The sequence below is a fragment of the Opisthocomus hoazin genome, chromosome 15 (assembly GCF_030867145.1).
Source record: "Opisthocomus hoazin isolate bOpiHoa1 chromosome 15, bOpiHoa1.hap1, whole genome shotgun sequence".
Classification (NCBI taxonomy): domain Eukaryota; kingdom Metazoa; phylum Chordata; class Aves; order Opisthocomiformes; family Opisthocomidae; genus Opisthocomus; species Opisthocomus hoazin.
Window position 1 is genome coordinate 21,292,159 of NC_134428.1, and position 24,955 is coordinate 21,317,113.

Sequence of the window (24,955 nt, forward strand, 5' to 3'; positions counted from 1 at the left end):
GCAATTGTTGCAGACTGCCCTAATGCTCCACTTTTTGTGGAAACATGAGCTCAGACATGTTTTACTGAAATCTGCCTATGTCTGTTGTTAAAAGGCGACTGTAACGATCAGAAAAAGTCATTTATCCCTCACTTTTATTAAAAATTTGTTTTAAAAAAGATTTTCTCATTCTGTCTGCATGTATACAGCCAAGACATTTTTAGATGTGACGTAGACTAATATGATGGTCTTGCAAGATTCAGAAAGCTGCTCAGTATCTGAAAGTTAGGTTTTAGGTAGAAATCAGACTGAGGTAAAATGCAAGTTAAGTCTTTGTTGCACTAAGGTGCGCTATTTAACGGTTTCACTCCTGTAAAATCAAGTGTGTAGGCAGTAGAGTGTAGAAAAAAAAATTGCACCTTGCTTACATGTCTCTGAAGTTTTTCACCATGCCCACTGCCTCAGCACTCAGAAGTCTCAACTACAGAGAACACAAGGCTTGCAAGTCTGAAGGATTCCTCAAGCCAGTTTCCGAGTCTGATTTTCAAAAATCATTTGCCTTCGAAACAAAAAACTTCTCCTTTTTCAATAATAGCTTGGTATTTGTCAATTCTAAGAGACTGACCAACACAAACTACTCGATACCTCACATTCACCCACTTGCACTGAGACTGGTATTACCTTCTACAAAGTCTGACCTTTACATGCACCTGTAAATCCCCTAGATCACCAGGGATCAAGTTGTCCCATGACATTTGCCAAGAACATTTCTTTCATTAGTTCACAGCTGTACTATGGGTCTGAGAGAGAAGGTTTCACCCAAGAAGCAACTGTCCTCCCTATAACCTCATCTCTCCTGCTCCAGTGCCAACACCACACCTTGAGTCCAGCAGATGAGTGATAGCAAACCTCAACCAACCCTTGGTGATCTGAAATAAGCTTCTGTTACCATTCACAATCAAGTCCAGATTTCTCTGTGATATGATTTATAGTTATAATCTCAAAACATTTTTAATTTATTCACATCCAGTCACAACGTACCAATTATTCCAAATATTCCCTCCCCTATTGAAGGTGTTTTCAGCAAGAGAAGGGGAAGTTCTTCAAAATTTACACTTCAGCAAATTCGCACTATTGGTACTTTAGTATGAAGATTTCAAGTAACCTAAACTTCTTTTTGTTTAATTTCAGAATTTGTTCTCTTTCAAAACACTCAGGATTGCTTTTCCTGCATTTTTCACTTCAACTCATCCTACCACACAACTCACATCGTTACTTTCACTCATGAAACCAAAACTGGAATGGATTTATCTGAGCTGAAAGTTGAAGCTGTTCAAGTACCGATTCACTAAAGGATCTAACATCCCTGAGCGAAGACTCAAAGTGAGACGGGGTTGGTAACTGCATGAACAGCGGCTGTATTTATGTGCAAGTCCATTCTATTTTCATGTGTGTCTACAGCTGAGTCCTTTGACACAGTCCTCAATCATTATAAAGCTATCCTGAAGATCAGGCTTATTAGAAATGACTTACCGTGGAGGAAAAAAAGCCAACAAGTAATGTTGAAGTCTTGTATCAAATGGAAAGCTTTATTTTTATTCACCCTCACGTACATCTGCTTTATACAAATTAAGCACTATAAGCATCTGAAAACAAATGTAAAGATTAAAGAAGTGACTTAGCTTCCACCCTTAAGGCCTCATCTAGACATGTAAATTAATCAAGCCACAGTGGAAACTGAAGTGGGTTTAACAAACTTCTACAAGCTGGTGAGCAGACTAGCTTATAAAAAAAAAAGTCCTAATTAAAGCCCCAGTCACATCCTACTGAGCTGCAGAGGGGGAAACAGTCCAGCCACGCGGACGGCCATCTGAACTCCTTGCAACCTAGAATGCATGTGCTGGACTAGGAGAAAGACGACAGAAGAAGAGGATACAGTAGGTGGTTCTTGTGCCTCCTGCCCTCATCTAACATCATTACCAATTCAGTACTGTACTCTGCCCAGAGAAACTAGGTGGATCAAAGTCTTCAATATGCAGAATTGAGGGATGGAATTAAATGGGAAAGAGTTCCATCAATAAGCCAGTATTTTTTCAGTTTGAGATTTTACTGAATTTTCCAAAGTAGAATTAAGTGAATATCAAGGCAAGCAAGTCAAAATAAGAGGCTGTGGGGGCAGGGTGGAGAGCAGACCTTCTAAGGACAAACACCAACAGTTTGTTCAGGAGCAAAGCCAAGTGAAGCACAAGTCTGCCACAGTCTGAACTGCAGGAATCTGTGTTGTATACAGAGGAGACATTTGAAAGGTGTCAATAAATTACTTCTCAGAGCAACATGTTTTCCACTTTCTCAAACAGAAAATCTTGCATGATGTTTCCAAGAAGTTTTCCTCCCCTCCTCCAAACACTAAGTCAATAATAGAGCAAAATAGGTTTACTCCACAGAGCCGCTTTAAGTATTGCTGCAAACTAAGGAGAAGGTGGAGACCATGCTGCCTTCTGCCTTTGTAATAGAAAGCCTTCCCAGCTAGTGCTGGTTCACAAAAAGGAGCAGCAGAGTATTGAGCTAACCTTACTCTTCTCCTTCGAGAAGACAACCTAACAACTCTACTCCTTTCATTAGTGTTCCATTGTAAGCTGGTTGGTTTGTGGCCGTATGGAACCTGGAGAGATCTTCTGAACAGTATCGTGTTCAGATGCATCCTTAAGTCATCTAATCTATGAAAACCTCCACTGTTACACAGTTGTCATTTGACAAACTCAAAAGCCAAATGCTGTGTTTCTTCCCTCCCTCTGCGCACCACCTGCTCCCCTACACTCAGTACCTGTGAAACGGAGCCTGGACTTGGAACAGCGTGCAAACACTTCAGGGGCTCCGATAATTTGGAACACAAACATTTTAAAAACTAAACAGCACCCTCGTGGTACAGGCATCTTATTTTAGCATCAGGAAAGATTTATGGAGGAAATGAACCACTGCTTGGATGAAGGATCAGCGAGATAAAGATACTGCCATCATTCCTAGGCAAGCACTGGGTAGAAGTTATTCGTGATCACTTGCGATGCCAGCTGCTTGTTCCTTCACCAACGCCACAGCACGTCACTACTTCGGCTGCGCTTACCATCAGTCATAGGGTTGCACTCTGCCTCAGATGAACTGCCCAAAAACCAGTTGTGCCAACACAAGCAAGAGCATAGAGCAAAGCAGAACTCCCTAAACCACCATTTCCTATTGCTCACTGTGATTACTCTATCACAGAACTACAGCCCAAGTTAAGCCCTATACTTGCACGACACATTGAGTAAAACACTCAGTATTTTAAGGCAGAACAGGCTTGTTAGGGAGACAGCAGAAGCAGGGGAAGATAACAGAAGTAAGTTAAAGAAATCAAAATCTTTTCAAGAAGTCGTTGCAAAAGGATCAAGATTTGGATAGCTAGAAAGAATATAACATAGCCAACTGAGCAAGGTATTGCTCCCTAACTATCCCACCCACATTTTCCTTTCCAGCTTTCTACCATCCTGTTTCTTAAAGAACACAGGCTCATTAAACACCATTCACTGTCAGTGCTGCAAGGTAAGAGAACAGATATTTGAAGTTGTTCTTACGTATAAAAATCCAGAAGATACACCAGTAAGACTTCCCCATAAAAACAGACCTAGTTTTTAATGTTTTGCTTATTTGTTCATCTCTGCTTGTTACTTATTCTTGATCCTACATGGCTTACTATAAGCTAGGATATTCAGGAAAGCTTGAAAGCATTCATTAGCCATTATCCTATTAAATTCAGTGGCCCCTTTGAAAAATACAAGCCTTACCCTCTTACTGTTTTTCCTCAAGGGAACATTTTAGAGAATTTTGAAAGACACCGAGATCACCCTTACTCACTGTCCCATTTCTAGGTGGAAAGGATAAGGTCCGATACCAGTATGAAAGAAAGCTGAATTACTACAGAGAACACACAAATGAGGTGCAAAAGGTTGACTTGTAGAACTGGAACTTTGAAGTACATTGTCAGCACTGCTCTTCTGAGCACAGCGAGCCACGTCAGGCAGACAGCTGTAACAAAACCATTCACTTCTCTTTCAGTGCCTTTTTTTTTTTTTTTCCCTAATTTCCTGAAACCAGCCATAGAGTCGGAAAACTGCTAATAACAGCACACAGCAAGTAGCAGGAGTCCTCTCTTTCTTTTTTTGTTAAACAGCTAAGCCTGTCCTTGCTGGGTCTTCAAGTAGAACATGTAGCTTTAATACACCAAAAACTTTGAAAACCTGTATGATGAGAACACAAATATAACAGTCTCCGTTTCAGCTAGATCTTCGAGACTGAATGGTTGAAACCAGTCTGACGAGCAGAGCCCTTCCACTACAAACAATATTCAATTCTTTTTAGACTTCAGTGTAAACGGATAAATATTAACATATACATATCTGCATGATGCAGGTATTTTGTTGCAACTAGAATAAAAGTTGCCCTCATGTGCTACCATGGTTTTAACCTATGCGCATGCTCATTACTTCACACGTTAGCTCTCTCCCGCTGCACCAAATTTCAGCAGTAACTGTTTAGTAGACTCCCTCAGTCATACAACGGGTGCATCTTTAAATGTACTTAACTTGCTCAGATTTCTGGAACGCATTCTCATTACTGGGAATCTCTACAGAGAAACTAGTTGCCAATTTTGAAGTCTCTTGAATTATTGAGATCCATTAAAAACTTTCTGAACATGGAAAATGAACAGCATAATCTAAAGCTAAAGGCTGCTCGCTGGGTTAGATTTGCCTCTGCCCAGAACTTTCCTGTACACTAGAAAGGGATAAAGAGATCACTCCAGTGGTTTTTTAGCCGCACTTGGGTACTGGCTCAGACAGCCTGAACTGAAAGTTTCCTTCCTTGTTTCTCACAGCATGTGCCAGCATTTCTTAATGGGAATGCAAAGATTAATTACAGCTGTACTTGCTCTGAACAAATCCTTATATTCAACACAGTCCGGCAAGATTTAGAGTAGCACTAATTAGGGCTTAGAACAACAATTCTGCAAAGACAGACATACTGAGTATTTTTTCTAATTATTTTATGAATAATAAAATTAAAGCTTCTTTCCAGAAGCAGGGTGGCATTTATTCTCCAGAGTGGGGAGCCAAAAGGACCTTTCCAGTCTAAGAACATTAGATTTTGTGTTTCAGTGCTACTGCTGAAGGTAAGACATCAAATTATAACTGTTACCACACGCATACAGAGAGAGGCAAGGATGAGTACAGGATTTATTCTGTAAATCTTCTGGGACACCCAGACAGTTCTTCAATGGGCTCAAGCACTAAGAGGCAAAGACAACAAAGTTTGTTCTTAATAAAATACACCAGTAAAAAGAAATCTTTTAACTAGAAAAATGGCAATCATTAGGCAAGATGCAAATTCTCATAATGAATTTTCAACATGGGAGCTGTATCTATGAAGTCGTTTCTCTCATTCACCTTAACCACACCAAAAACAGTCAAGATTTATTGGCATACAATGGCCAAAAGCAGAAACTCCTACAGACAGCCTTACACAGTACCATAAAAATACAAGGCTTTTTAATCTACTTCCAAGAACCTAAAAGTTAAAATGTAGGACCACACAAAGTCTGAATTTCAACCTTTCAGTATCCATAGACAGCATGGCATTAATGAAGTGCATTAATGCACTGTACATTTTATAGACTTTAGGTGATTTGCCCCAAGTTTTTCATCTCTAAATGAAAAAACAAAAACAAAAAAAAAAGGAAAAAATGCAGAGTGCCAGGAATTCACTATACAGAGTACTAGAACAGCCAGTAGCACAGCTCTTTTTAATTCAGCATCTGTCTCAGTTCCCATATGGTAGGCATATCAATTTCTTGTTATCCGCTTATTTATTATGTATGATCTGCTCGTTACTTTCCAACTTATCCTCCCAATTCCATGCAGGCTACATTTCATCCAGCTGCTGCATTTTGTCATAACCTAAGGCCAGGAGCAATTCACGGCAGGAATCCTTTTATTTTTCCACAGAGCATTTAGTGCAGAGGGCTTTAATCCTTGGTTGAGACTTCAGGTAGGTACTGTAACAGATTGCTATTCTCTAACACTTTTCCATTCGCACTGTTTTGAAACGGTCATAATTCATGACTTTTCTGGTTCTTATTATTTCTCTCCAATAGCGGAATGCATTTAAGAACAGCTAACAACCGTTTTACTCATCACACAGCTTTCTATGGATGGTTCTGCTTGAGAGAATGGCTTCTGTCATTGAGAAAAGATATTGGTAGAATTCAAAATGATTTGCAGTGTAAACCGATTTACGACCTTGGATTTTCCAAATGATTTTGAATCTAGACTACTTTAAATGCAAGTTCTTCTCACCTCTTGCTCAGTGGCACTTAAAGCAAAACTGAGACTGTCAAGTGAAGCGTTCCTTGGTGCAGGCGACAGACAACGTGTTATGAAGGCATCCTCAACTCTGCCTCCTGCTCCAGCTTAGTTCTGAATTTGAATCGCAGCGACTGTCAAGACACACTAGCGCTGGCACAGCCAAACACCATGCTGCTCAAAGAGTTCTTCTGGTGGCAGCAGACCTATTAACATATTTCATTGAAGCATTTATTTTTAGAATACTGCAAATAATAGGAGACTGAGTATTTAACTTCTGCAGATGCAAACTGACTATACAGTATTAGCCAATATCCACAGAATTTTGTGTAAAGGTTTCCAGCTGCATTTTGCTTTATGTTACCTCTCAATTTTTAATAAAACCCAAACTATAATTCATTGACTCTCACCTCCTTTAGCAAAATGCTACTTCTGTTTGAGAGTTCTTACTTCAGACTTTGATCTGAAAAAAAATTTCCTATTTGGTCTAAGAGACAGGATTAGAAGCCAGGGACTCCAACTGCTAATGGCTCCTACTACAGACCAGCCATAATGCTTTGCAGTATTATACTTAAACAAGCAATTAACTTCTTTTGCTATACAAAGATGAGTCAAACTCCATAACCGGACCATAAACTTAGAGGACAGACCTAGAATTAAGAATTGAAATCTGGACATGTGGCACTTAATTGCCACAATACTGGCATAAAACCTTGCTTAGATATTTAACTGAAGAGAAACAGCTCCATAATTCACCCTCCTATATGAGTCCAGAGAAGGATATTATTCAAGCTGCATAGCGAAAGACTGCTAGTTAATGATCTTTTAAGTTAATATGACATCTTATGTCAGATTAAGCCACTGTTTCAGAATTCTAACATAAAAACAGATTATAACAGACTATTGCTATTATTTTTTTAACAACAAACAAGTGGCAAATTTAAGGGAAGGCTTAGGTTATATAGCTCTATCATTCCTTAAGTGTATTAGCTAAATTCAAACAGGCCTATTTATCATCCACAGCTTCATCATTAGCTTTTTTAAAAACCAACAGGAAAAAAATCCCACCAAATTGTCATGTAATGCTGTCAGATACAGATGTACTTGACTTTCAGCACTAATACTGCGTAATTCCACAATACCAAGGCTCAGCAACAGCAAACATGAGTTTCTGGTTTGTAGCATTACTGTTAATTCATTATTTTTTTAAAAAATTTTCTGTGTCAGAGTGGTATGTCCCATCCAGATCCACTAAAGAAAAAAATCCATGTAACTTCTCCAGCAACGATTTAGTTCCACAGGAGTTCTGCAATCTAGAAATACTCAAGCAAAGCTCAAAAGCAATCTGGCAGAGTTGCTGCCTAATCCCAGTTAGGTGTATTAAAGGGTAACAAGATTTCCCATGCTGGCACTTTGGACAGCGTGGCTATTTCCTCTGCACATCTCAGCAGCATTGGTCAAGCCCCAATGGGCTTCACTGATGAAATATGCGAGCTTCATGGCTTTGAAAAAAAAAAAAATCATCCATACAGAATAAGCAACATTCATAGCCTCTTGTATAAGGTCATATTCAAAGAGTAGTTTGTAAAAAGAGGAGCTCATTTTTGTGTTATGGCCAGTTGTATAAGCTGGAGTTGATGTGACACTCAGCATTTCCTCAAATGGAAGTGCATTAGCAAGGGCATTATGTCGATAGCTGGCACAAATACTCCTGCATTTCAGTGCTGTGGCATGTATGTTGAAAGCAGAGTAAAACGCCTCGAAACATGCTTTTAAGGCTAACTCTACTCTGCCCTTGCATCTTAAAGACAAATGACAGTTCAAGACTTTTTACTTAAGGATTCAAGAAATCTCTATTAAAGTGCACTCAAGAATTCTGGCAAAATAGAGCCCACTCCCACTTACCCCTCAAGCCAGCACTCTGCTTTGCTGCTCAACCTCTCAATTCACTTGGCTTACAGAGGCAGTCGAACGCTGCCACAAACTCCATACGCTACAGCAGCTGGTCCACAGCCTAACTCCTGATCACCTTACAATACTGCCATACCTAGTATTTCTGTACTAAAATAAAGTCATTTCAGCAAGTTTTCCTACTCTGTATTAGTGGGAATGACTAGTGCCTCACCTCCACACCACGCAGAACACACAGCTGGCTGCCTACAAGGCTCTGAAGCCATCAGCTCCTTGCGTAAGGAGAACGTAGCACGAAGCTATACTAATGCAATGAGCAGGCTGTTCACTACGCAACATTCCAGCGCACTATCTGTTCTGGCAGGCGTAATTTAACTGCTTCAATTTATTTTGAGTGTCTGCTTAGAGGGGAAAAAAAACTATACAGTTAATTCGTAGGGGAGTGACTTGTGTCCTATTACAAATATCCCCAGAACCCCCCCACCTCAAAACACCCAGAGAATTGTGAATCAATATAAAAGAAACAGTCTTTAAAACATTTTCCAGAGTCTTCCCACATCCAAGGCTTCAGAGGCTCTTCGTATTTGAAGTATTACTGGAAGTGTTCCACACAATTCCCCGTGCAGAGATCTAAAAATAGCTATGGACACAGTAGTAAGTTTTTGTCTCTATTTCCAAGCCCCTTACTTCCCCTCTCAGGAACCTCTACTTCCCATTAACGCTGACTTTTTTTTTTTTAAAGGAGCTATTAAAACATTAGAATATTTTTTTCAACAGTGCAGTGAACATAAATAATAATAAATACACCAATAATAATTAAATTTAAATTGATACTTTAGTGATGGATCATGAATATATTCTGTATATTAAGAATAACTGCATTAAAACCAATGCCTTTTGCAGCCTCCTTGGATAGCCATGATCTTTTCTGTATGCAGAAGGGCGGGAGTTGTAAACACAAGTCAGAAGCTACTCTGGCTGCATGTGAATAACGCAGCACAGTTGCCTTTACTGCAAATAGGCTTTGGAGTTGAGAGTAAATAGCCCCGTCGACCCTGAAGAGATGAGAATATGATTTGTACCACAGGAGAAGTTCAGGAGCTCTTGAAATACATAACTACAGGCTAGAAAGACTTCGTATTTTGAAGGGAAGCAGTAAGAATCATTCAAATAAAGATACTACTGTGAGTAGAAATAGTTAGGACAGAGGTTTAAAAAAAACAAAAAAACACTGTTTCTGTTTAAAAAACCCAATCTGATAAAACAATGTCAATTTTTCTCAAGAATTGACGAAGCCAGATGATGGCCTTTGCAGATTTGCTCATTGTTAACTTAAACTCTGTAACAGTGCTAGTGCACAATATATATCTGTTCTGACTGTGACAAAAGTATCATTTCCTTGCCTGACAAGCCCTATTTGTCCCATCTTTACCCCAAAGGACATGAAGCATTCCAAGCTGCAAAAAGTAAAAAAAGTAGCTAACCTCACCTCAGATTTTATGTTTGTTCTGGACACATTAAAACAAAAGTGAACGGCTTCTCACGTTCTCCCAACTAGCGACCTGGGAGGAAGAAAAAAAACCCAAGAAAACAAAAACCACCTGACCAAAGCAATTCCTATGTTGGCCTAGTCTCCATGATTGATGACATAAAAGGAAACATCACTTATGGGTGCAAAAAACCTTGCAGATTCTTCTATGTGCACCTGAACTCCCAAGTATACCTACATACTTGTTACTAGGCTCAAACTGAAGAAGCTTCCACCCCTTCAACTAAATCCTAGTTGAAGTCCCAAGGTCCTTTCTCCGCGGAAGCCACTCGAAGTAGGATTTGTCTCCACCTGCTGACAAGGAAGACTTAACAGCCCAGACTACCACAGGCAACCTCAAAAGAGCAAACGTTACACGCCATTGAAGGCACGTGACAAATGTATTCCTTTCTAACATACAGACAGAAAATGGGGTAGGATAATGAGGCCAAGGGAGAAGGGAGAAGAATCACATACTGATTACAAAGGAATTCCTATTCTAGTAGTTAAAAAACGAGGACACAGACGTGACAATGTAACCAAACACACAATGAAGCTTTTGTCCCCAAACTACTTGGCTTGCATACAAGAACAGAGCAACTTGGGGCGGTGGGGACAGGCTGAGGCGGGGGAAGATCGAGGGGCTGATGTTTGTGAGAAGAAAGCGAAATTGGTTAGTCTGCTTTAAGAAAGACAGCGAAGCAAAAAAGCAAGCAAGCACCCTGCTATTGTAGAATCCACCCACTCACTTCTGAAAGGCTCAAAGACCCAGACAGGGATTTACAGCCAGCATTTCTAGGCACTGAATATGAAGCAGAAAACACTCAAATGCCCAGAGGCAGCTTCTGCGGTCCCAGAGAAGAAGCTTTCAGATCGCATGAGGTTATGGTCAGAGCCATTTTCTTTCAACAAGTTTGCTACTGCCAAGTCAGTCATTAAGCTTGGCATTACAGACCATAGGTAGACACCTGTACACTGCAATTTTCAGCACTAGTTAAGCAACCAACACGTTTTACTCTATATTTTTAAACAAAGTCACACAACTTCCTGGAGAAATATAGAGTTCAAAAACAGACCAGTATAAGCTTATGGCTTAGAAGGCAAAATAATAACAATAATAGAAAAAAGAGCTAGTGTTCACTTGACAGTAAGACGAGAATGAAGAAAATGCAAGTGCTAAGCAAGGTCGTTATTGCAAACGTTGCCCAGAAACATTCAGAAAGACCATAGTAATGTAAAGCTTCAAATTTTGGTGACGATTTTAAAACTATGATAAAGATAATAAATTCAGTTCAAACCAAGCACATTCCATTTAATAGCTCATTTATACTAAATAAGAAAGAGACTGCTGATACAGAGGTTTTCTTTAGCCTTAGCTAAAATCAATTCAGAGATGATTTATTTTCTCAGAGTTCACTATATCTGGCTTCTATTTATTTACATGAGTCTATATCCAGCAAGGGTTTAAACTAAATGAAGGTATGGGTTTATACATATCATACGCAAGTATAAATACGGCATCTCCTTAAATCACCTGCTTTCTTTAAAAAGTTATGCAGTTTTAAGCTTGTTTGGTTGTGGGGGTTTTTTTTGGGGGGTGGTGGTGGTGGTGGTGGTGTTAAAAAGAAATCGTACTGCTGCTAATCCCCATATACTCAGGGAATCAGACTTCTGCTGAACTAGCATTTGTATCCCTGAGAAAAACCTATTACTTCATAAAAGCTTTTTAAATCTAAGTGCTTTTTATTTACAATTGAGATACTTTATTATCTCCTGGTGATGGAGCCTGCAGGACCGAGTTACACTGTTTCTGTAGTACACCACATTGTTGCACTATTGACAAGATAAAAGTTCTGGTGCCTGCACGAGTTTCTCAGTTGTCCCAGTAACTTTAAAAAGGTTGTATGAACGCCATCCAAGAAGATGTATGATAGAACTCTACCATGACATTGAAGATGACAGCATATTAAATGATGACTTGCATGCCTGTATGCTTGGGTTTTGTGGGGATTTTTTATTTTTTGGTATTTCCTGTTTAATCCTCAAAGCCAGAGAATGCAGAGGTAGGCCTACTAGTCTTGGAATGCTATTTATTCAACAAAATTGGCTTTTTTCTTCCAGTTTGATGCAATTTTATTGCTAACCAGTTGAGGAATGAACCTCCCACATGATCCCAACCTGAATCTCCCCTTAAAAACAAAATGCATGCTTATTATACTGGATTCTCTTAGTCGTTGTCTCATGTTAAATTCATGTTCCCTGTGGCATGAACCATCTTTTTATTCCATGTTTGAACAGTGCTTAGAACTGCAAAGTCTTAGTCTATGTCTACAGACACTAGGAATTATGAATCAACTAATCCATCCTCTCTCCCCCCTGCACGTCCTTCCCCCCTTCCTCAATACTGCAACATGGAAATTGATACATTCTTAACCTAAGGAAATCAGGTTTACACAATCATCCTGTGACAATTTTACCAAGTCATTTTATTTATTCTTTAGCCATTTACCAGTCTCAAGATACTTCAGAGACAGATTTCAAAGATGCAACAAGACACTAAAAGACATCTTATTAGTGGAGACTGAGTACCTTAGGGCTGCAACATGAGTTTAACTACAGTATTAGACACTAGAGAACCCACGCAGAGAAGCAGCATGAGGAAACAAACTACAAGTATTGCACTGCCGAATTTGTCTAGTTTTTTCTATACCTATATTGAGATCCTTTGTAAGAGTCTAACGGAGACTATAGAAAGCCACGTTTCTAACCTCTACCTAACTCCTCTAATTAAACATTGATAACATATCCAGGCATGAAGAATTTCACATTTAACTGCCTCTTAAAAAAAATAAAAAGCAGAATGGAGTTTAGGGACAGAACACCCAAAACAAAGAATTCTACTTGTAGATTAAAACATGATTAAAGATAAAATCATAAAGATACATTTATTAGCGCAATTAGGATATCATCCCATATCATGTCCAAGAACTAGTAACTGTGGTACTAGCTGCATGGATCAGTACCTTGGTTTCACTGAACAGAGAAGAAACAGAGAAAAAAGAATCTCCATCTTGTACCACAGGAAGCAAAAGTAGTGGTTTGTGAACAGCTGTCAAACTTCTTCCATACCAGAAGTGCAGCTATTTTGGCATGAGAGCCTGAAAACCTAATAGCAAGAGAGCAAGAAAGATCGCACATTTTTAAGCTCACTGTCATCTTTCAGTTGCTTATCCAAGCTTCACTTGCAGACGTCAGGATGAAAAGAAACAGCCAAAGAGCAGCAGCCGGAATGGGTGTTGCATTCACTTCGAAAGATCTGCATGCAGGAATAGTTTGCCAGTATCAATATAGTGCAAGCTGGCAGGACTGGAAAGTTAGAAATTAAGTGTGCCTTCATCAGTGACCTACTATGAACAGACCTACTGAGCTGCTACAATATTTTTAGTTCAACCAATTCCTGCCTTTTTTGGTTCCTCTTGCTCTTCCAGTTTATCCAGTCATGTGCACTTTTCCACTCCCTCTCACTGCCATGTAGTTTTTCAAGTTTGGCTCAAATTACCGCTTGTTTCTGCTGCTGAAGTGCTCAGATTTACAGCATTACTACAAACGGCTCATATCATGGCTGAATCTTGCACACAGCAAGCAATCTTTCAACTGAAGAGATATTTATACAGCAGGGAACTCCCCCCCCGACTGTGAAGATGGACATACTCACCAGTTGATACTCGCTCCGCCGGCTGAAGGCTTCCTTGATCCCCGAATCCCTCCAGAGCGCGCCCAGTGCAGGTACGTACAGCTGGAAGGTGGCAGGCTCTATGGGCATTCCAGCTTTGTTTTCAAAAGCCATCAAAAACATTCCGTGCTTCTCATTCTCGGTGTACTGCCAAGGGATCCCCAGCTTGTCCCGTGCATCAACCAGAACCCTGCAGCCCTAAAGAATGATTCAGATAAAGTCAGTGACAAAAAGATTAAAATGTAGAACAGCAAGGACTGAATCAGTGACAAAAAGATTAAAATGTAGAACAGCAAGGACTGAGAGGTACTTGAAGATTTTTTTTTTTTGACACTACTGAGGTGAATCATAAACATTGTTTATCGCAACATCTCCAACAGAAATAAGACAGAAAGAGCTTGCTTGTATAAACAACTTAGCCACAATATATTTCTCCAGGTGGAAAGAAATACTAGCAGCAACAGCTAGTTGCAACAAGCAATACTACCAACAGATAATAAAAGTAAACTTCAAATGCATAAAAGCGTCTGGGAACTAATATATGATCCTCACAGCTATAAGAGTAACACCATGCCTGAAACCATATTCTTCCATCTTTTTCTTCGCATTTGGGTTTCAGATACCAAAAAGGACATACTAGCTTTCTCAAGCATGGGGAGATCAGAAGAGCATTTAAGGAAGAAGAAAAAAAAAAAAAAAAAAAAAAAATCGCTGAAAGAACATACTGTATATTCTGGTGAAGCAAAGTATATTGAGCATCCAAAACTGCAGAAGCTTGGTAACTTCAAGAGCTGTATGCATCCACCAACTAGTTAAACTTTTAGGTAAAAAAAGACAGCAATACCAAACTGGTAAGCTCCAAAAAGCATGTTGCTATAAAGCATGGTTTTGGCATGATCTCCTTGGATGCTACACAACACAGCTATCCAACAGATTTCTTGAAAATTTCCTGTAAGTGAGCACCTTCCGTGGAGACAGTTTCATCCCAATGGTCACCTCCAGCAGGAAAGCCCAGTGGCAAGACAGCTGAAGACATTGCACAGATTTCAAGCTACCAGGCTCAGTAAAGCAGACGCAGTTTTCCATCAGCATCAGCTCACTTTTTGAACTTGCCACACATTTGCTAAGAAGTCCTGACAAGGTTTGGTACTCTGATTCTGGAAAAAAAAAAAATCTGGAAGGACAGTGATCTAGTTCTCAAATTTCTCAAATATAATTTAGGATTACCAAGACTGCTTAATTTCACATTTTGCAGTTTTTATGGAAACTTAATTTCACATTCATGGCAACAAGCCAAACATATGTGGTTAAGTAACTTTGAAACTTCAGTCTTGAATCTAACTACGTCCATACTAAATAGCTTCCGACAGCCAATTGTTATTTCTCAGCAGTAAGCACCATCTAATTCACAAGTAAAATCTGTGCATTATAGTAAACCATTTTTCTCACTGTGTTGATCTTTTGGTTTTACAGTTTACAGAAGTAAACAAAAAATAAAACTGAAGTTCTCTTTCCACAGCTATTCACATGAACCTCCACATTACTGAACTGATTTTTTTTTTGCATACTTTAAGCTATCAGGACTGCACGTATCTTTTCTTAACACTTGAACCTTTCACCTCTCCAGTCCTTTAACAGCACCACGCAACAAGGACAGTAACTTTCCCAGTGGAAATGAAGATTGGGGAAGGAAGTGAGCAGCAACTTAGCACGAGTGTCACAGAACAGGAACTCCAAGTGAAGCATCGCGGTTGTCACTGTGTGACCATGTTTCTGAAGTGCAGTTTCCCCAAAATGTAAATATTTATGATTCTTTAGTGATTGTTACTTTCTTTTTATAAAGCAGAGAATATATCTTCACAATACCAAGAGAAGACTAAAACTGAATATATTTACAAGCTGCAGCTTTAAGTTACAAACACAACTATTTAGTAACCAGAAGTAACTATTTAGACCAGAAGCCAGCTCTCATTCCTGTTTGCAGCATTTATCCCTTTATTAACAGAAATCTTTAGATCTGCATTAGTTGAACAGTGTTAACAAAGGTAAGCATGCAGGAAAAAAAATCCCCACTTGCAAGGTTCTGTCTCTTGAGTTGCAGGTGCCTGCAGTCCATCTCACAGCCTAAGATGCTTTTGCAAACCCCCCACCTGCACAGAACACCTTCCCGGGTGCGATGCCAAGTCGGTGTCAGCTCCCCCCTAGCCCCCGTCGAGAACTTTGAGTTTTTCCCAAAGTGTTGTGGTAACTGAGACTGGTGGGACACCGCTACTTCTAGGGAGTTAGTGCCAGATTTGTTTCTGTTGACCGAGAAGCGTTTATGAACAGAAACAGTTAATTGGCACTGTGTTGCCCAGCGATCACCATCTCCCTGCACTGGCGAGAAGTTTCCAGCCCACACAGGCCAGCTCTGACCTTTCACCTGCTTCGGCTCCAGCTCTCTGCCACCATCTCTGGCTTTTCCATCTCCCAGCTTTCCGACTGACTTAACCCTTACCCCTCTCACAGCTACTGCAGTCCCTTCCAAGCGTGTCGGAGGAACGATGGCAAAACCCCACAATTCCCAGTTGGATAAAGCAGGACTGGGACGCCAGGCTGGGAGCATTTCCCCACACTGTCGCTCTGCCTTCCCCTGCTCCCACTGGAGACACAGAGGATCGCGAGAGACTGCTGTTAAGGCAAGTTTCAGTGTTTGTTCGGAGAAAACCACAGCACAGAATTTCAATGAAGGGCACAGAGACTGCTCCAGTCCCAGAATAGTCACTTATCTGCTGGCTGCTGCTCCTTGGAAATGCAGGTTTGACTCTCCCTGGGAGAGAAGGAACTAAACTTAGACCGCACAGACCCTATGCAAGTGCATTAACTACCATGAGGTTACCCACGGGGAGCGCGCAGCATCAGCACCTTGCTCTGATGGTCTGAGAGAGAGAAAATGGTCGCCACCAAATCACACAGAGAGCCTGATCTGGGGCAAAGTGGGAGATTCAGATGCGGAGACATCAGCATTAGCACTGACAAAACCGAGACATATATAGACACACACAGTGGGACGATTTTAAACACTGAATGAAGAACTTCAAAATACGAAGTGGGTTAGCAGGAATGCTGTCCTCTGCATATCCACAGGAACAGCACCTCTCAAAATCGGAATTCATAGAACACGCCCCTAAAATGCATCGTAAGTAAAAGCTTTAAACAATGAGCAAAATAGCCAATGTTTCTTCCTCCCAGCTCTTAGCAGTTAAAGGTATTTGTGACTCAGCAACATCCCCAGTAAAGTGAACCTAAATTTAACATTTCTCTGTCTCCACAAAACAGTTCTATAAATGTAACAAGCAGATGTCAAAGATGAGGAGATGAGGAAAAACAGAGAAATTGCCACATTTAGATCCCAAGTATTGCTATTGTTGCATTTCAGAGTTACTGGTCACACTATTTTTTTGCGGCCACAATGAGCATTTGATAATCCTTGCCCCATTAATCTGCGGCACAAGTTACCATAGGAAAGGTTCCCACTTTCCAACAGCGACTTCCCACACCTCTCTCCTCCAAAAGGACCATCCTGGGAGACAGCCAGAGAGTTACTTACATCTGCAGGTAAAACTGCTTAAAAGTTTATACATACTGTTGATGCCCAGAGGTAGATTTCATGTAGAAGATCAAATTTAATTAAAATCCCTATAATTTCCATTTATTATAGAATGAACAGAATAGCTTAATATATTTAATAATAAAGCATATTTCTCAAAACTGAATTTGGACTTAGACACCAGTGGTACATGTAAGAAAAAACCACCAAACAAGTCTTACTGCATGCACAACACTCCCTCCTGAGTTCTAGCAAGGAAGGCAACAGCAGACTATTTTCACTGCAGTGCTCAGTTCACAGTAAACCTTCCCAACACTCCCAAGGCAGTTTTTCTGATTTTCTGCTACTACAGAAAATGTCAGTTCACTCTTTTGTTCAGAAGATTGAATACTGTCAATTAACATTCTGTTTTCAAATCTGGACTATGGAAAAAAATATGGCAACAACTTTTGATATGAAATAAACTTCTGAACAGCTGAACTGATTTAAAACTTTTGTGCTGCAATCAGAGCACAACACAGAATAAGCATAAGTGGAGAGAATTAAAATCCACAGATAAGGATAGTGTCAGGCAGTAGAAAATGGCAAAACAGCAGCACGCGGGAAGCACCAGTTAGGGATGAAAAATAGGAATTTCTCTGTTCCATTCCTTTCCTAATAATTTTTAACTTATTCAAGTGACTGTATAAATCCCCAGCAAACACAAAACCTGAATGGAGACAAGGTAGAAGAGGAAAAGGTGTAATACGAACGTGACACGTGATCTACCTCACGAAGTATTGTATCTTACACAGAAAAAAAGATTAGGTAGAACTAGAAATCACAGCTTTGGAAAAAGATAACTAAGGCATAACATCTCTACAGAAATTACAAACCACTTGGAGAAAGGGAGCAGAAAAAGACTATTCCTTCCCCACCGCTTGCTACACAAGTACGAGTTATACAGCAACACTGTTATCAAACAGAAGGCTAAACTAAAAGCAGGGTTTTCCCTATACACCCCCCACCGAGACAAACTCATTTACATGGGATGTGGGCCAAAAGTATAAATGGACTCAAAAAGCAATCACGACAAATTGACGGAAGAAAGGTCCAAAAAGGACTATTTGATTACATTCCATATGCAACTCCTGGCTCAAGAAGTTTCCGAAACCAAAGGCTGCCAATAACGGGAAGAGTATACCAAAGTATCACATTGCTCTATTCTTGTACCCATTTTTGGGTTGTTTCTTTTTTTTTTTTCCTCATGTCAGAGACAAAGAACCTCAGCCTGACAGAGCACAGCTGTTGGGCACCAGCAGAACGCTTGCTACTCACCAGCAGTACGAAGGTAATGCACACATGCTCATTACTAGGGCTGGCTCAAACATATTTTTTTCTTCTTTACTTTTGAAAGCATTCTAGCTTTGAAAAAATCCAGGTTGTCTTGTATTTTTAAATAACAATTAAATTATTTTGTTGCTATTATTAGAAAAGTTATCACCAGCTAATGTCATTTAAAGCCCGCAATGCTTGCCAATACATGAAAACAAGCGTTGCAGTATTTGAAGAGCAGCTCGATTTAAGCTTACCTTACATCAGTACTTACACTGCTACATAAAACACAACATTCACATTTCAAATTATTCACACACTCCAGCACATCAAGGATTCGTTTTTCTTAAAAATCTCACCCATTTGCCAGATGGACCAACTCAGAGGCCCAGCAAACACGCCACAGTTAAGCACCAAACACACAACGGAAACAGCAGGTTTGGGGGGTGCTCGCTCACCAGCAAGGGCAGGCTCTTCCACACACAAACCAACAGTCAAGCGATCAAAAGATTTAATTATTCTAGTCAAGTGTCTAGAGAGAACTTGCAAAACTACTTAGAGTTTGTATACAAACAGAGAAGTCTTCTACATTGCATTTTCTCAAAATAATTTTACGAAACTACTATGGGCTATGAGATCACAAGCAACGGAGTAACTCTTACGCACGAAACACTGCAGCAGCTACTTTTTAAGCTTTTGCCATCAACACACTGCTCAACCTGGTACCAATGCCCCAGATCTCCAGCACCCGCATCACTTGGGGAAACTGTGGTTGTGAGAACAGTGCTGATCGCTGCTGAGGTCTTGATCAGGGGACTCCGAGTGACAACCAACAGGCAATACTGTCTCTTCCTATGGCTGTAAACCAAGATGAACATTGCAGGAAACAGGGAGACTCCAACGTGTTTCCTACTGTGTTTTTCCTAATTGTTGTTCACAAGGAGCTGGCGAAGTCTGAGGATCACAATTCACAGAGACCATTATAAAGCTGAGCTAATGCCAAAAGGAGTGCTCCTGCCTCAGCAAGGTATTGGTAATGCACCCTTTGTGCCAGTGGAACAGCACTAAGCTGTATGAACACAGGTCCAACTGGACCAGCAAGTCTAACTGTGCCGAAAAACTGCAGCGGCTCTGTGATCACTGGTGCCAATACCAGAGAAAGCAAGCCGAAGCACACAGCCATAGATGGGACTGGACTTCTCAGCAGCAATGCTTACTGGCAAGTAAAGAAAGATGATAAAATGTAACCTACTTGTATTTTTAGAAAACATCTTTTAGCGTTCTAAAAAAGACTTTTCAAGTACAATTTTTAAAAATAAAGTTGTCAGTGTTCACAAATATAGTCGTATGCACTTTTTTTAAATTGTGGTCTGGAACACTGGGAAGAAGGTCATCTACTACCAACAAAGGAGTAGCAACACAATCAGATTTTTACAGCACGCTATCGTAAAGGCATTAATTGCATTTTTATTTGATCTATGTCCTCGGAATGTTATAGCCAAGCAGCAGCCAAGAAGCCAATGTCATTAAGGATAAGGTTTCATATTTCAGAGCAGCCTAACAAGTAGGTGCCATCAAAAGGGGCATCTTTCCTGGTCACGTAGTTCCAGCCTCTCCTGTCTGAGAGGTTTGTCATTTGTCTGAGCCCATGAGCCAATCCAGTGAGAAAACATCACCAAAACCCTAGTCATTTATGCAAAAAGTGGTTTCTACCGCTTGTATTAGTTTGCTCTAGGACGAGACGGACACAAGGGCATGGGTGGGAGCAGCACCAGTTAGCCCAGTTGGACAATGAAAAGGCTCAACAGTTAAGCCTGTATTTTCATCATTCATGTATTCCATCACCACTCAGGTGAGAGCAGGGTAAACAGTAAAGATGACCTACCTTCCAGCCCAACGTACAAACAAAAAATGGGAACAAAGGGGAAGTGTCATTTACTTAGTCCACAGGAATACAAACATTAAGAAACATTTGGATTAGCCACTGAATCTCTGAATTGGGAGTAGCAGTGATGTCTGCTTGTCTGGAAACTCTGAAAAGAGTCCTTGTCTTTAACTGAATCCAGCAAAATTATGATAAATGCAGAAGAAAAATACTCTCACTGTGAGCTTTACTTGCAACTAGGCACAAAGTAGAGAGATGATGACCTCAGAGGTGGCAACTGGTGCAGGACCTTAAAGAAAAACTCTTGAGTTAATGATTTCAGAATTGCACTACCAGGTTTCTTCTTTACCTGAGACCATCACACTAATATGTAGTTCATAATTAGTTCACGCTCTCCATGAAGTGGAGGCAGCATCTGCAGTTCCAAAAGCATCCCCATCAGGTATTGCAAGACCCCGGCATGCTGCCCTCACAAATACACTGCCACAGCAACCAGCAGATGTGCTTAGAGAGCAGGGAAGGGCGGAGAGGGGGAGGCCTTCAAGGCTAAGATAAGACCAGTTCCTCACCCCCACGAGCAAGAAAAAAACCCATGCAAGTGAAGGAAATTCATTTGGAAACTCTACAGACTCCAATTCCTCCTAGCTTTTTCGCTTGTTGTAATTTGTATTGAACTTACTTTTTCAAACAATGTGTACTAGTTTGCCTTTGGTCCAAAGTTTTCTTGTGAACATTGTTAGTAGCACAATTTGCTAACTTTTTTTTGCCAATACTGTTTCCAAGTTAATTATAAAAATATATGTATACTCAGCCAACTGAATATAATGTAAGCTCCCAAATTTAGTCACTCAAGTGACTAAACTTTTGTCTGGAAAAGATCAAAGTATGTGTCTGCAGTCTCCAGGGACTAACTCATGCTCTGCAATACTAATGACTACATCACAAGAGCATTGTAAGCTCTATTTCGGAACAACTATGAATATTTATCACTTACTATTGACCATTACTCCTCTTCCACTATCCACCAGGATGAAGACAGATTGCTCTCTCCTAGCCCAACGAAGAGAAACTCCAAATACAAAGAGACCACCAGAGCTGACGGAATTTATATTTAAGACACAGAAAACACATCAACTGGAAGTTAGTAAGTTTCATTGATTAAATGAATCCGAAAAAGAAAGACCAACAAGACTCATAAGTGTTATTTGCTTTTCTACATAATTTTGTCAATTTTATTTTTCATATTAAAATAACCACTACACAGTAAAAGCACAAAGCAAAGATAATCAGGTTTAAATACCAGTTCTACCATGGAACTTGTATGTTGTGAACATTGTTAGTAGCACAATTCTTTAGCACTTGTATGTTAAATTTAATGAAAAAGCTCCTAATTAGCCACAGTTCCTACAGAGTATTCTCCTTACCATTCCTTTCAAAAGAAGCTGTGCCAGTGGAAATAAGCTTGACTGTGTCCTGCGACCAACTACTCAACTACAACTAGATCCCAACTCTGAAGTAACAGATTGAGTGTCACTACGGTCACCTCCTAACAGGTCACCAAATTCATTTGTGGGTAAATCCAAGGAAATGTGTAGTCAATTTAAAGAGTAACTAGAGCTCACATAATGGAAAGATGTATTCCCCCTTCATTTGTAGGCTAGCAGAAGAAATCTGTTTGCATTATAAATTACTCGATAATTTGGCCACTTCAAGCGTAGCTCCCAAATAAATTGAGAAATATTATTTTCCCACCTCCTATTGTACTCATCTGTAACTCCCAAGTTGCAAGTGAGTTTTCTTATTTTGTTTTTCAATGACACAAGGTACATCTACCTTGTAGTCTGAGACCACAAACGCAATATAAGCCCATTCAAAGTATACAGAGCACCTGCAAACAACGAAGCAGCAGTAGTCTAGGTTTAGTATTGGTTGCAGAAGTCCAAACTTCTTCTTAAAATGCACTTCAGCACAGGCTACTCATCTTGCCTGCTTTACTGTCACTCACACCGTCAAGGAGAAATGCTCTCAGGTATGCCCACGTGTACTGCAACTGCACTCAAAAGTCCCAAAGATATCTCCTCAGGGAGTTTTCATGTTCAAAATCTTCAGTTGTTTTTTTCCCTACTCAGAGCCCACAAAAGAAGTTACACACCACTTCCTGAGTAGTCCTTTCCTCCACAATTCCAGGCTTTTCAATTCCTTAGTCAATCACCACAATTCAGGCCACAGACAACAAGAAAACACTCGCAGATGTATTGAAACCTTGAGCTGGCCTTCTTGTTTTCAACATGGAAACTAACATTACCAAAAAAAGTCAACGCATTATACTCGAGGCTTTTAAAAGCCGATTTTTTTCTCTCTTCAGATAGAAATCTCCCAAACAAGCTGGTGCAAGTACCACTCTGGTACTTGTAGATTACTTTATTTTCTTATGCAGCCGAATTGGGTTTTTTCAAGCAGCATGATATTCTCACACTTGAAACAAAAAACATTTAGACAAGGAACATCAGAGCTATGATTCATCAAGTATCCAAGCTCTTTAACTGTTATCAAAGGAAGCAAGCAGAGTAGCAAGGCCAACCCATCTGTTTTGGAAGGTATCAAAAGATTACTCCTTCAGCTACAGTCAGAAGGCATCGAAACGCTCATGTAACACCAGCGGACATTTCTTAGATTTGAAACTTAAGGTACACAAAAGTTTTTCAAGTTTCTCTGTATATCCAAGAGCCGCCTTAAAATTCACGCTGCAGCAGCTAGCCCTGTCCTATCCACTCTCCTTTTCCAGGTGGGTGTGCTAAAGTCATGAAGCCTGTGTACTCATACCAGAACATTAACACTGCTGCTTTTCACTCCAATCACCAAAAAGTTCCAAAAAGTTACTTTGAAACTTAGCCTCGATTAACAAGCAAAACCCTAGTTAACCGATGACTATTTACCTTAAACCAAAGCAAAACTAATGTGTTTGAAGACCGTCCCACAAATGCCAGAAAAAGCTAGCAAGGCCCTGAACCACCACCTGTACTAAACGGAAAAGTAAATTCTGTATCACAGATTTATTTCGTTTCAGCATTTCATTTCTAACTAGGCTTTCCCCGAAGTGAGGGATGAGAGAGAGAGCAGGGTAAGGAGAGAACTCAGCATTAAGGAGATATCAGAAAAGTGAGAAGCTGAAAACTCAAAATAAAGTGGAAGCTGACACAAATGTCAATTCATACTTAGCACAGTTATTTTCGAAGAGGTTTCAGGTTCTGCTCTCAGATTCAGTTCCTTCATTCTCCATACGCTGTACAGACTGCCTAAACACTCCTGCAACAAGCACTTTAGAAATATCAAGCACTACTGAGAGAGTAGTAATCCTCCCCCTTCAGAGGGAAGTTTAGTCATGGTTGGAAAACAAAAATTGACCATTTAATCCCAGAGATTTACACTGCATTTCTAACTCAGATCTCAGCGTTGCGGAAGCTTAACAGACCCATTGTTCGACCATGCTGAGAACTGCGTGAAAAAAGGGGCTAAGGTTGCTGCAGCTGCACTTCACAATGTCAAACAGATTTATATGCTATTCGATAGGATCGTTTTCATTTTCCATTGTCCACATTTCATACTATAAAAATTAATATTATATCCTTTCTTATAAATTACATACATGGTGATCCTTGCTCCACTTAGTCTTAAGGGATGATCATTGTAGTCTGACCTTCCTGAAAAAGCGAAAAGGACCTGTTGTCTGAACACTTTATTATAGAAAGAATGGCATTCAGGTTCATTTGACAATCCACATTGTCAAAGAAGCAAAATAAGTTTACTTGAAACACTTCATGGTTTTCCACAGAACAAAGTTTAATAGAAAAAAAGTACTATGCAATTACTCTAAAATAAAGACACTGACAACACCACTCTGCTTTGAAAGCCCCATAATTCTGTCTTGGTATTTGATTTCTTCCCAATGATTACGGCAGAGTATCAAAGTGTTACCAGGTTTCTTTCAGATGAGCAAAAAGCAAACAGAACATCTACTGCCTTCTCCACCACACACTCCATGCTCAGACCTCCTTCCCACCACTTCTGCATACTCTTTCCATAGCCACCACTCCCAAGCCATTCCTCAAAAACTATGGGTGAAGAGCAAGCCACAGCCTCATGTGCAAGGGCCATCTCCGTCGTCTGGAGAAACAAGAGAAGGAAGAGTCAGAGAGATGTGGTCCATGTACCCAGCAGTGTAGCCTAACCTAACACTCCCAGATCACGAACCGCAAGGCCAAAAGGGCGATCTGTTGAACCGTATTTACTCACTTCAAAAACACTTCCAAATTTTAGTTTGATGATTAGGAGGCTTGAAAAGGTGTTCAGCTGACAACAGTCCAAGAAGTGTTGTTAGCTACGGGTCTTAAAATCAGAACACCAGACTGCTACCTCGAGGACCTGGATTCTACTCTGCAAATTTGCCCAAAGCCATCCAGCAGACAAGTGCTTCAAGGGTGTAACTCAGCCTCCCCTACTACAAGATGGAGACACTTATCTTCCTTCCCAAAGCACACCAAATTCTGCTGCTGAAAGCTACACACCTTCTGCACATATAAAATATTACAATATTTTACCATAACTAGTCTTGCTTAGACAACTTAAA

General features: G+C 40.1%; 1 protein-coding gene across 1 annotated transcript in view; it reads right to left on the reverse strand.

Annotated features, from left to right (window-relative positions):
• Nucleotides 1–24,955, reverse strand: part of GNA12 (G protein subunit alpha 12) — a 44,236-nt gene that overhangs the window by 17,091 nt on the left and 2,190 nt on the right. The window contains exon 2 of the mRNA XM_075436258.1: nucleotides 13,523–13,738. Coding sequence (XP_075292373.1) covers nucleotides 13,523–13,738 — 216 coding nt within the window. The remainder of the gene's footprint in view (nucleotides 1–13,522; nucleotides 13,739–24,955) is intronic.